General features: G+C 42.3%; 1 protein-coding gene across 1 annotated transcript in view; it reads left to right on the top strand.

The window, feature by feature from the left end:
• The window catches only part of LOC134601780 (disintegrin and metalloproteinase domain-containing protein 9-like), a 145,487-nt gene that overhangs the window by 106,852 nt on the left and 23,768 nt on the right, over positions 1–14,867 (top strand). Inside the window, exons 13-14 of the mRNA XM_063446281.1 lie at positions 9,029–9,224; positions 10,271–10,373. Coding sequence (XP_063302351.1) covers positions 9,029–9,224; positions 10,271–10,373 — 299 coding nt within the window. The remainder of the gene's footprint in view (positions 1–9,028; positions 9,225–10,270; positions 10,374–14,867) is intronic.

Genomic DNA, 14,867 nt, shown 5'->3' with positions numbered 1-14,867 from the left:
ATCTTGTTTTAGAAGTGCACCCAATGTGAGTGTGCATTCTACCCATTTTTTCATATTGTTTTAGAAGTGCATATTTGTCATTTATTGCAACACATATTATATACTATTTTTCTAGAGGGCAAAAAGGCTTTAATTTGATGTAACATATACATAGATAAATTCTCATTAATTATTAAACAAATGCCAAAAAATGGGGGGAGAAAAAAAAACAACTTTTTTTTTTTCCAGAGGTTTGCCAATAATAGCGTGTGCATAATATGTCCAGCTTAAAAAAAGTTATTCAAAATAAATTCATTTATGTGTCTTGATTTATAGAGATCATAATATGTATAGGATTTAACTTATTTTGAAAGTTACAGGTCAAAAAATAAAAGGACTAAAATACAATTTCAATGTGAAGCAATTTTAGAAGTTGGTATGTTTGTCTTGTAGGTTTAGTAGCCATCACAAAAAACAAAATTGCCACACAAAGTATATATTTAAATAAAGCAGACATCACAGGCTATTTACCCAAGGTTATTTTGACACTTTTTACGTAGCCATTTCATCGCCAGTCTCTGGTAAATATTGGAGTAAAATTTACTTTTTTTGCGAGGACCTAACAATCACATGGCCGGGTTAGCTGGCTCAGGCATTGCCAGCAGGGGGACTGCCTGTAATGACAGGTAGTCCCCCTGCTGGCTGGAAATAAAATAAAATAAAGTAAAATAAGTGTAAAAAAAAATAATAATATACTTAGATCATATATACCGTATTTTTCGCTCCATAAGACGCACCTCACCATAAGACGCACCTAGTTTTTAGAGGAAGAAACCCAGAAAAAAATATTCTGAACAAACTGTCCCATAGTGTTTCTTCTATGGGACAGTTTGTACAGAATATTTTTTTTCTCCCCTGTCCCATAGTGTCCCCCCCTTCCATAGTCTTCTCCTCTCTCACATAGTCTTCACTCACCCCCTCCCCATAGTCTTCACCCACCCCCTCCCCATAGACTTCATCCACCCCCTCCCAATAGTCTTCATCCACCCCCTCCCCATAGACTTCATCTCCCCCCCCTCCCCATAGACTTCATCCCCCCCCTCCCCATAGACTTCATCCCCCCCTCCCCATAGACTTCATCTCCCCCTCCCCATAGACTTCATCTCCCCCCCTCCCCATAGACTTCATCCCCCCCTCCCCATAGACTTCATCTCCCCCCCTCCCCATAGACTTCATCCCCCCCTGCCCATAGACTTCATCCCCCCCCTCCCCATAGACTTCATCCCCCCCTCCCCATCGACTTCATCCCCCCCTCCCCATAGACTTCATCCCCCCCATAGACTTCATCCCCCCCCTCCCCATAGACTTCATCCCCCCCTCCCCATAGACTTCATCCCCCCTCCCCATAGACTTCATCCCCCCCCTCCCCATAGACTTCATCCCCCCCTCCCCATAGACTTCATCTCCCCCCTCCCCATAGACTTCATCTCCCCCCCTCCCCATAGACTTCATCCCCCCCTCCCCATAGAATTCATCCCCCCCTCCCCATAGACTTCATCCCCCCCTCCCCATAGACTTCATCCCCCCCTCCCCATAGACTTCATCCCCCCCTCCCCATAGACTTCATCCCCCCTCCCCATAGACTTCACCCCCCCATAGACTTCATCCCCCCCTCCCCATAGACTTCATCCCCCCCTCCCCATAGACTTCATCCCCCCCTCCCCATAGACTTCATCCCCCCCTTCCCATAGACTTCATCCCCCCCTCCCCATAGACTTCATCTCCCCCCCTCCCCATAGACTTCATCCCCCCCTCCCCATAGACTTCATCCCCCCTCCCCATAGACTTCATCCCCCCCCTCCCCATAGACTTCATCCCCCCCCCTCCCCATAGACTTCATCCCCCCCTCCCCATAGACTTCATCCCCCCCCTCCCCATAGACTTCATCCCCCCCCCTCCCCATAGACTTCATCCCCCCCTCCCCATAGACTTCATCCCCCCCCTCCCCATAGACTTCATCCCCCCCCTCCCCATAGACTTCATCCCCCCCTCCCCATAGACTTCATCCCCCCCCTCCCCATAGACTTCATCCCCCCCCCCCATAGACTTCATCCCCCCCCCTCCCCATAGACTTCATCCCCCTCCCTCCCCATAGACTTCATCCCTCTCCCATACTGTCCCCCTCCCCTTGTCCCATAATTACTTACCTGTCTTGTAGCGTTGGCCGGCAGCACAGGCCGCACCGCGGTAGTGGAACTTTAATTTCATGTTCCGGTTTCCGGCGGGATTGAAAGGAAGTGCGCACTCAGCTTGTGCACACTTCCGTTCAGTCCCGCCGGAAACCGGAACATGAAATTCAAGTTCCACTACCGCGGTGCGCCCTGTGCTGCCGGCCAACGCTGCAAGACAGGTAAGTAAAGCTTCACATTCGCTCCATAAGACGCACAGACATTTCCCCTCACTTTTGAGGGGAAAAAAAGTGCGTCTTATGGAGCGAAAAATACGGTATATATGTATCATGTATATATGATCTAAGTATATATATATACACATATACATACACACACATACACTGTCTAGGTGTATTTTACTATTAATATATATATAATTATATATAAATATCAAATTACACGTAGACTGATACTGATTAAATACATATATAATTATTGTTATATATATATTTATATATAATATAAAAAAAAATGTAAATACGTTAAAAAATAATTAAAAATAAATAATTAAAAAATATATAGATGTGTGTTATTTCGTTCTAACTGTATTGTGATATTAATATATATTTATATCAAAATACACGTAGAACGAAATAATATATATATATATACATAAATATATACGTATATATCACTATATATACCTATATATAAATAAAAATATTTTTTAAAAATTATATATATATATATATATACATATATATACATATATTAATTCTACACATATATTTATGTAATATTTTTACATAATTAGGTATCTTAATTAAGTACAATTAGCGGGACCTGCCGGACGATATTATTGCTGTGATACTTTTTCTTGTTTTGAAACACAACTATTTGTGTTCAGCGAAGTCTCCCGAGTACAACAGTACCCCTCATGTACAGGTTTTATGGTGTTTTCAAAAGTTACAGCGTCAAATATAAGGCTTGTGTTTCATTCTTTTCACATTAAAATTCGCCAGATTGCTTACGTTGCCTTTGTGACTCTATGGTAGCCCAAGAATGAAAATTACCCCTATGATGGCATACCATTTGCAATAGTAGACAACCCAAGGTATTGCAAATGGGGTATGTCCAGTCTTTTTTAGTAGCCACTTAGTCACAAACACTTGGCAAAATTTGCGTTTTTTGCATTTTTCACACACAAACAAATACTAATGCTAACTTTGGCCAGTGTTTGTGACCAAATGGCTACTAAAAAAGACTGGACATACCCCATTTGCAATACCTTGGGTTGTCTACTATTGCAAATGGTATGCCATTATGGGTGTAAATTATATTCCTGGGCTACTATTCAATTTCAAATGTAACGTGCTATATTTGACCCTGTAACTTCCCAAAACACCATAAAACCTGTACATAGGGGGTACTGTTTTACATGTGAGACTTTGCTGAATACAAATATAAAATATTGTGTATTTTATTGCAGTAAAAGCAAACAGTATTATGACATTGACAGTTAAAATGTCATGTAGAACTAAAAAAATAAAAAAAATCTTATTTTCTCCCATTTTTTTCAGATTAAATTATGTTTCATAGCTAAATATTTGATATTAAATGAAAGCCTTGTTTCCCCTGAATAAAATGGTATATGATAAGGGGGGGTGCATTTAATATGAAAGAGGTGAAATACGGTTGGACAGACATGTAGCGCAAATGCCAGGTTTTGTTTACGTTTTGTTCTGTTCACAACGTGTACATTTGGCTCAGTCCTTAAGGGGTTAACAAACAGTTTTTTGTTACATAACAACTTATTAGTTCTATTATTGTTTAATTTTTGTTTCAACTTACTAGCCATCAATTTCCCTGCTCTATTTTGACCATGGTATGATCTTTGTTAGGCAGCCCATAAAGATTTATCCACTAATAGTTGCTAAATTCTTTTGATTTGTAATTGTAATTCTCAAATTTTATTTATCAGTCAGATGGAGATTTTTTTATTTTCTTATATGGCGTATATTGTGCCTCAACTTGTCACCATTTTTTCACCAATTTATGCCAATGTATGTGGTGAGGGGGGAAAACGGCATTTTTACATATATATTGCATTTTTGCTGAGTATTTCTTACACTTGATATGTACCACTGTCATAAAATCCCCCAAATTATGCTCCGTTACATCTTCTGAGTAAAACAATATACCCAATGTATGAACTAGACCAGTGGTAGTCAACCTTTTTCTAACTACCGCCCACTAATGCATCTTTTTGGTTGAAAAAATTTCCTTACCGCCCACCAGTTTTCGCGCAAGTGCGGAATATTTTTTTCGAAAGGAGGGTGTTTTAAAAAAAATAAATGTACGTACATTTATCTTTTTATTTGCAATTAATGCATGTTTATAATGTTTTTAACTTTATAAAAAGTTTAATGAGAAAACAATAAAGTAAATTGAAATTACCTTTACTAGTGATTAATGAGATCCTTGAGGTTGTAAGGAACAAACGAAGGTCTCCTCTTTCGGTGATATTCAGACGACTTCTCTGTTTGCGCATAATATGATTTCTCATCTGTGCGTCAGCTCCCCTCTTCTCCCTCCTCAATTCCCCTCCCCACCTTTTTCCCCCTTTTTTTAACCTTCCTTATAGCAATGCCCAGTAGGAAGGCTGAGCTAGGTATCCCACTATAACAGACTGGCACACATACATACAGACATACAGACACACATACAGACATACAGACAGACAGGCACACACACACACACACACAAAGACATACATACAAAGACACATACACATACAGATAGACACAAGAAACAGACACACATACATACACACATATATACAGACAGACACACACACACACGACACATACATACACACATATATACAGACAGACACACACACACGACACATACAAAGACATACATACAAAGACACACACACACAAAGACATACATACAAAGACACACACACACACAATACATGCATACAAAGACACACACACACAAGACATACATACAAAGACACACACACAAGACATACATACAAAGACACACACACACACACACACACAAAACATACATACAAACACACACACACAAGACATGCATACAAAGACACACACACAACATACATACAAAGACAAGACACACATATATACAGACATACACACAGACACAAACAAGACATACATACAAAGACAAGACACATGTATACAGACATACACACACACAAGACACATACATAAGACACACACAGGACATACATACAAAGACAAGACACACATATATACAGACATACACACACACACAAGACACATACATAAGACACACATACAGACACACACACAAGACATACATACAAACACAAGACACATGTATACAGACATACACACAAGACACATACAAGACATACATACAAACATAAGACACATGTATACAGACATACACACAAGACACATACATAAGACACACACAAGACATACATACAAAGACAAGACACACATATATACAGACATACATACATACAAAGACAAGACACATGTATACAGACATACACACACAAGGCACTTACATAAGACACACACAAGACATACATACAGACACACACAAGACATACATACAAAGACACAAACACACATTATATTTAAGTCACCCTCCTGTTTCCTACCTTTAAGGTGCAGGAGGGTGACTTTCCCTGGGGTCCAGTGGTGGCTCAGGTGCATGGGAGTCAGAGTTCCCACTCTGACTCCCTCCTCCTCCTTCCTCACGCGCGGCTCTCTGTATGCTGGGAGGAGTGACCGGGGAATCACTTCCTCCCAGCAGATTTGATGTCTTCACAGGGGGCCCGGTCGCGCTGTTAAAGCGCCCAGCGCTGACCGGGCCCCCTCACAATCCACATCCATCGGGTGGCCCTGACAGCATGGGCCACCCGATGGACCCCTCCATATGCGGCCCCGGCGGTTTGCCGCCGGGGCCGCAAGTGGTGATGGCGGTACCCAGTCACAGTGGTACCGCCGGCTCACGCCCGCCCGCCTGCCCAATTTATAAAAAAAAAAAATTGAAAATCCCTACCGCCCACCTGGAATCCTGAAACGCCCACTAGTGGGCGGTAGGGACCAGGTTGACGACCCATGAACTAGACACTATTTTGTGAAGTTACAGTGCTGTAAAAGAGGCGTGACAAGTTCAGATTTTAAAGTGTGAATTTTCATGGAGGGTTTTGATGTGCCCGTGTCCCACTTTGGAGCACTTGAGTATGCTAAATATTTCAGCTACACCATAAAGCATACCATTTCTTAAAGAAGGGTATTTCAAAAGGCATATTTTGAACCTTAGCGTGGGATCATTTTTCCGCTGGGTTGTACCGCTAACTTGTAGTAGTAATAAGCATTTTTTCTGCCTTTTTGACACACAAAGTGAGTTTGCACAGTATCATTTGCAAACCTTATGTGTGCTACGGCTGTATAATACTTCATATGTTGCTCAGCTATGTCGGCTGAGTACAGCAATACCCCCTTATGTACCTTTGCCAGGTATATGTGGATATTGAAAGGGCACATTTGAGACACAGCCATTCCCGTTAAATGTAACTTTTTAAAACTTTCTTGAAACTTTTTTTACACTTTTAAAATGTTTCTAATTTTTTTTTTTACCGTTAACCCCTAACTAGCCGTAAGCAGCACACAGTAATATAACAGTAAATTCCCCCAATTTCCCATAACTCCGAATATTTAAATTAATTAATGAAATAAATTGAACCCCTGAGGGTTAAAAAATAATAATAAAGAACCCTCAGAGATTAAGAAAAAAAAACATCACAGTATAATACTGTGATCTGTATTTTGATCACTGTAGGCAGTGATCAACTGGCAGGGAAGGGGTTAATTTCTATTAGGACTGGGTAAGGGGGGTTGTATTTTTTTTTATTTACCGTACTTTTTTAAACATTATTAAAACTCCTTTTCTAACTCTTTAAAAAAATATATATATATATTTTGATGTTAATCCCTAGCTAGCCTATCACCAAATTCCCCAATTCCCCACTAACTTCCACCCACCCCAGCTAGCTAAATATTTAATTTTTAAATATTTTAATTAAGTAATAAAATAAATTTAACCCCTGAGGGTTAAAATAAAATGTAAAAATCAGATCACAGTAAAATGTAGTCCCTGCCAATTGATCACTGTAGTCAGTGATCAGTTGGCAGGGAAGGGGTTAATTTTATTAAAGCAGGGGAATGGGGGTGGGATTTAACTTTTACTTAATTTTTTACACAGGGAGAAGATTGGCAGCACTGATCCATTTCCCTGCACTTCACACTGACCGCAGAAGCACAGGGAGGCGGATCAGAAGTCCCTGCAGCACATGTGCTCGCTCTGACAGCCTGTCAAAGCGATCACAGCTGCAGGGACAGCGCGATCGGGTGCTCTCGATCTGCCTTGAATATCGCCGCGATTGCGGAGATCTAGTGTTATCGCCGCGATTGCGGAGATCTAGTGTTATCGCCGCGATTGCGGAGATCTCGGGTTAATTTTAGCACATGACGGACCGGGTCCATCATCCAGCGTTAAGTGCTTCCCCAGCATGAAGGACCCAGTTCGTCATCCAGTGTTACAGGTTTAAAGTAATACTAAAAATACCAGGAATACAAAGCTGACCAAAGGTCCGTTTCGATTCAGGAAGCCCTCTAGTGGTTGTCTGGGCGACAGCCACTGGAGGCAGACTTAGTGCTGCAATGTAAACATTGCAGTTTCTCTAGAACTGCAGTGTTTTACATTTCAGCACTAAGTGCAAAAGGGACAGTGCACACGGACCACTTCAGTGAGCTGAAGTGGTCTGGATACCTATTGTGTCCTTTTAGGTTCCTATGAGCAATTTTCAAGATCTGAGCCAACCATATCTGCACACATTCACATTATTCACAACCACTATGCAAAACATTTTAAAGCAAAAAAAATTATAACTAGATAAAAGAATAGTGCCATAAAGATCATGCACAAAAAAATCACATGAATTTAACTAACCTAAAGGAGTATGAACACACTTCTCATCCCCATCCCAATGTCTAATTTCCCTCTCCCAGCCCTCCAGGTGTCTCATTCCCCCTCCCAGTGTCTCATTACCCCCTTCCAGCCCCTCTAGGTGTCTCATTCCCCCTCACATCGTCTCATTACCCCCTCCTAGTCCCTCCAGGTGTCTCATTACCCCTCCCAGTGTCTCATTACAGCCTTCAAATGTCTCCTCCCCCCAAACCCCTCCATGGGTCTCTGTCAAGGTTCTCGCCGTGACATCCAGTCTGCCAGAGGAGGTTACCCCAGGAGTGCCCAGCAGGGGATTTGAACCCTGGACTTTGGCTTTGTGAATCCTGGTCTTTTGCCACTGTGCCATATTAATTGGCTGGATATAAAAGCCTGTCACACCCTGGGAGGGGTGTCAGTTCATTGACTCTGGTTCCCTTGTTTGGTTCCTGTCTCGTCGGATCTCCGTTCCATTATTTCCTGTCTGATTCCGGCTTCTGATCTTGGCTTTCCTCCTGGACTACTCTGATCTCTGGCTTCCCTGATTTTGGCTTTCCTTGACTACGCTTCTGCTAATCCCTGCTGTACTGAAACTTGGAGAACTTTTCCTGGAAAGCCCCTGTGCACAGACTCACAGGCCAGGTGGCGTCTAAACCCTATTCATAAGCCTAAAGCATAGCTCTGACGCCAAAAGAGAGGCATTTAAAAATGACGCAGTATACCTTGCCTTATAATAATGGTGGTGCTGAAAGGTCACTTGCTCATTCGCACATGCTATGATTCGTGTACTATAAATAGAATGATGAGGGGTAAAACAGCATATTTGCATATTTATCTATAGATGTGTTTCTTTCTTACAGTTTGTCGCTAGAGGAATACCTTGCAGAATGGCCAGCACTGAGTGTGACCTAGCAGAATACTGTGATGGAATATCTAGCACTTGTCCTCCAGACACTTATATGCAAAATGGTTCTCCATGTCACAATGGGCAGTCTGTGTGTTATGAAAAAATGTGCTATAACTATAACAAACACTGCCAGAAAATATTTGGAGAAAGTAAGTTTTCACTCATGTCTTTAGCTAGGATTTAAACATTGGTATAATGTAATATTTATGTGAATTGATATACATTTAGAATAAATACAAATAGGTGTTTTGGGTCTCAAGAAGGGCCCATATGGACTGTCATTAGTCTCCTTTGAGAAAAATTGAATGGGGAGTTCCCCAGTAATAGAAGAATGAATGATGGCTCTTCCCAAAAATCCCAGGACCCCTAAAAGTGGCCTTGAGGGGTTTAAAACTGGAAGAAAATCTTGATTACTTCTTCTAATATCCTTCATCTATTTTTGACGTGTGTGGTTTATAAATATTGAACGTAGGACATCCTAACCTAAAAATCATTTACATCCCCCTATATGCACCAGTATCACATGCCTGTGTGCTTTAGGACAGGCTGGCAAAATGATGATGACGAGTATGTGTAATGTCCATGAAAAAATATGTTTTCAAGTGACCACGGGTTGAGATGAGATTTGGTGTGTCTTATGCATGCAAATATCCATGTGAATGCTCTCTTAAATTGCAGAAGTCATACTGATGGGAATTGGAATGATATTTGATGTCACATCTCCAGGTGACTTCTTCCATCTGGCCCACCATGCTTGCATGCTCCACCAGCAGCAAGGTGCAAATGCTTTGCATGCATAGTAGCCCCCTCCCAATTTTTTTATTTTTTTTTGTGGCTAAGCATTGAATTAACAGAGACCAGCAGTAAAGATGATTTCAGTGAAGGGTGAAGAGGAGGCTGTGGAGAGAGAGAAAAAGTGATTCTTTCCTCTTTCTGATCATTAGTATTTCTGTTCATTCTTTGCACTTAAAGTCCAGTTACTTTGTAAGCCAGTGAAACCTGCAGGCACATTGCATTGAGGATTATGCCCTTTTTCCATATTTGTGCCAGTTTTCAGGACAGACACTTTTTAAACATACCCTCCAATGTATACAGTTCTGATAGTAGGAAAATATGTTGTTTCATTTTGGCTCTGATATATATATCTTTTTTTAATTTGGAATTTAAGAGGATGTGTCATTTGTCTCCTTTCCAGGTGCTACAGTTGCTTCTTTGTCCTGCTTCCAGTCTGTTAATACCGTGGGCGACCGATTTGGAAACTGTGGCAAAGATAGTGAGATAATCCAATGTGATACTAAGTAAGTCATATGGCTCAAGAGATACATATACGATAATGTAAATGAAGAATTAAGCTTGATTATATCAAGTTAATTTGACACTACATTTTACAAACCACAGCCATTTATAAAAAAAAAAAAAAAAAAAGAATTGTGCTTCCCTACTGCCTACACTATATGGCTACAGGGTGATGTGAGCAAGTGATTTACTGATGTTGCTTTGAACCACAATCAAAATATCCTTCTTTTTTTGTTTTCCTATTTTAACCAATAGGCGAACAAAAGAGGGGTGACTTTCTGCCAAGTAGCTAAAGCCCCTGTATGGAGGATACTTCAAACAAGTACTCTAACCACTAAACCAGGGGTAGGCAACCTACGGCACTAGTGCCATGCACGGCACTCGAGGTGCCTTTGCACGGCACTCAAGGCTGCTAGAGAAAAACAGGCTCTGGCCTATCAGGAGTCCCAGTAAAACTTCAGATATCTGCTAATCCGAGAAGGTGGTGAAGGACAATCCTCAATTTATGCATTGCAGCACGTAGAGGTAGTGATCTCAGAGCACTTGTGAATAGGAATCCACACTGTAGTAGAGCAGCCTGCAGCTGCTGTTGCAGCTCCTGTCCTTGACCTGTACCTTGCCAGCCTGGCCCCCACTGGAACCCAGGGAAGCCACCCACACTGCTAGATATACACAGAAATGCAGAATAACCCTCCCCTCATACAAATAATACGGACAGCCCACACACAAACATACACACAATCCGCACAAACGAAACACCACTAACAATCCACATACATGCACACAACCTCACATGCAATACCCCAAAAAGCCCCCACACACTACCAAACACACACTGTGACATATCCATCCACACACACACACAATTGCACAAGCGGCCCCCATACACAGCCCACATTCATATGTATCATACACAATACCATAAACCAGGGCTGCCATCAGAAATTTTGGGGCCCCTGACAAAGTTCAAGGTCTGGGCCCCTAGAGCCCACTCACGAGTCCGCCCACAGGGCTGTCCTTGAATCTGCCCACAAGGATGCTGTATGTGTGTAGAGTGAATGCAGAGTCTCTGTGTGTGTGTAGTCAATGCACAGTGTGTGTTTAGTGGATGCAGTGTGTGTAAAGTGGCCAAGTGTAGTTCTGAATCTGTTGTAAGTCCCAGAATGCTTTGCTAGCTGGGGATCTACAATTTGCAGGGCTGTATTTAGCACTCAGCAGTGTATGTGTGTTTGAATATAAACATGGTATTGAATGGAGCATGTGTGTATTTGAATGTTGGTGTTTGAATGCAAGCGTGCATTTGTCTGTAGTGTATACACACACACAGATAGATACACACCTTGACATACATGCAAATACACAGACACACAGTTACACATACATATATACTCAGGTTCACATTGACATAGATACATAGACATACAAACATATACACAGAAACATTCAGGTGCAAACTGACACACAGACACATACACACACTGATATACATACATGCACACACATAGGAGATACAGGCACATGCATTGACATACATGGAAATATACAGACACGGTTACACACACACACACACATACATTCACGTGCACACTGACACCCAGATACAGACACATAGATACACGCACACAGAGATACACACTCAGGTGCAATCTGGCACCCATATATACACACATGCACACACTAACACATACACACACACACACTGACATACATGTAAATATACAGACACACTGAAAGATACAGACACACACACACACACTCAGGTGCACATTGACACAGATACATACAGACACACATAAACAGATACACATAAAAAGTAAATATAAATAAAATATATGTGTAAAAATGTAGAAAAACAACAATAAAGTAATCAATTCTATGGGCAGATTAACACCAAATAAACACAGGTTTAGTTGAGAATCTCAGAAAACAAAGAAAGCGTTAGCGCTCCAGCAAAATATTATATATATATATATATATATAAATTATGTATTGCACTAATTAACACACTTTAAAAAATAAATGCAAACGACCGAAAATGGGCCATGCACATAAAATATAAGACAGGCTATGCAAGATAAAAACGTACACAACATGGACAGGCAGCGCCAAATAGAAAAGATATACATTACAACAAAGTTACCAAAACAAACTAACAATCTGTTTAAACATTTAAATAGAGCCACAACTAAAACTAAAATAAATGGGGAATATCAACTAAGTAGTGAAAATGATTGTGGACAAAAAGTGTACATAAAAATCAAAAGCACAGACACTAGAAAACTATGAACATAAAAGCTGCAGCACTGCTATAAAAAAAAAATCAAAGAATAAAACAATAACAAAAACATACACTCAGGTGCACACTACCAACCAGATACAAACAAACACATAGATACACACACTGAGAGATACATAGATACAGACAGACACCCACACTCTCAGGTACACATAGATACAGACAGACACACACACTCTCAGGTACACATAGATACACACACTGATAGATACATAGATACAGACAGACACCCACACTCTCAGGTACACATAGATACAGACAGACACACACACTCTCAGGTACACATAGATACACACACTGATAGATACATAGATACAGACAGACAGACACACACACACATTTAGGTACACATAGATACAGACAGACACACACACACATTTAGGTACACATAGATACAGACAGACACACACAAACACTCAGGTACACATAGATACAGACACACTGACACTTTTTTTTTAACCAACCTCCTGTTTCTTACCTTTAGGCTGCAGGAGGGTGGACTCTGCTGCCTGGGGCTGATGTGAGTGTGGGTCTGACTCTGTCCTCCTCTCCTCCCACCCTCATGTTTTTACCTTTAGGCTGCAAGAGGGTGGACTCTGCTGGCTGGGGCTGATGTGAGTGTGGGTCTGACTCTGTCCTTCTCTTCACACTCCCCAATGCTTCCTCCCACCCTCCTGTTTCTTACCTTTAGGCTGCAGGAGGGTGGACTCTGCTGGCTGGGGGCCTGGGGCTGATGTGGGTGTGGGTGTGGGTCTGACTGTCCTCCTCTCCTCTTCACACTCTCCGGTGCTTCATCCCGCGCGGGTGTTAGCTGGGAGGAAGTGAGCTCACTTCCTCCCAGCACTGCCAGTGCCAGGATCCTTAAAGGGGCCCGGACTAGCTATTAAAAATCCACTGCACTGATCGGGCCCCTTCAGAGATATGCCCATCGGGTGGCCCTAAGTGCATGGGCCACCCGATGGGCCCCCTCAGGTAGTTCTGCCACTGCCAAAACACATGTATATAGCGATAACTGCTATATATATGTATGCACATTGGGAATGGGGGGCCTGGGTGCCTGGGCCCCCCAGGACTGCCGGGCCCATGACAACAGTCATGGTTGTCACCCCCTGATGGCGGCCCTGCCATAAACTACTCATGAACATAAACAATATAATAGCTCATATACGCAGGGCCATCTTTAACGCAGGGCAAACTGGGCAGCTGCACCGTGAGCCCTGCTGGCCTCAACTATTTCTAACCCTCTGGCCGGTAATCTGCACACTAAGGAGGCCCACCGGGTGGCCCATGCACAAAGGACCACCTGGTGGGCTTCTGTCAGCAGGGGCCCGCCGCACGCTGAGGCGCTTTACCAGCGCGAGCGGGCCCCTTGCTTTTCGGCAGCAGGCTGGGAGGAAGTGACGGCCACGCATTACTTCCTCCCACAAAAAGAGGAGCGCGCGGGAAAGAAGAGTAAGCAGATTGGAGGGGGGCTGGCCGAGAGCGCTAGACCCCAACTCCCAACACCTTCAACCACCAGCAGGAAAGGTAGGAAACTGGAGGGTGGGTTTTAAAGTGTATGTCTGTGTTAATATGTCTGTCAGTGTGTGTGTGTGTGTGTGTGTGTGTGTGTGTTAGTGTGTCTGTATGTATGTGTGTCATATCTGTGTGTGTCAGTATGTGTGTCAGTATGTCTTTGTGTGTCAGCATGTCTGTGTGTCAGCATGTGTCAGTATGTCTTTGTGTGTGTCTGTGTGTCAGTATGTCTTTGTGTGTGTCAGTATGTCTGTGTGTATGCCAGTATGTCTGTGTCAGTATATCTGTGTGTGTCAGTATGTTTGTATGTCAGCATGTCTGTGTGTGTGTCAGTATGTCTGTGTGTGTATCTGTGTGTGTGCACGCATTTAAGTGTGTATATATCTCTGTGTGTGTATATGTGCATACATCTCAGCATTCACACACTAACACTAAACACAAATACACCTCTGCATTCAAATCTCAACACTACGTACAAACACATGTATGTGTTAAGAAGAGTAGGCAGATTGGAGGGGGGCTGGCAGAGAGCGCTAGACCCCAACTCCCAACACCTTCAACCACCAGCAGGAAAGGTAGGAAACTGGAGGGTGGGTTTTAAAGTGTATGTCTGTGTCAATATGTCTGTCAGTGTGTGTGTGTTAGTGTGTCTGTATGTATGTGTGTCATATCTGTGTGTGTCAGT

Source organism: Pelobates fuscus, chromosome 3, assembly GCF_036172605.1.
Source record: "Pelobates fuscus isolate aPelFus1 chromosome 3, aPelFus1.pri, whole genome shotgun sequence".
NCBI lineage: Eukaryota > Metazoa > Chordata > Amphibia > Anura > Pelobatidae > Pelobates > Pelobates fuscus.
The sequence above is the reverse complement of the archived record's forward strand: the minus strand, read 5'-3'. Positions and strand labels throughout refer to the sequence as shown.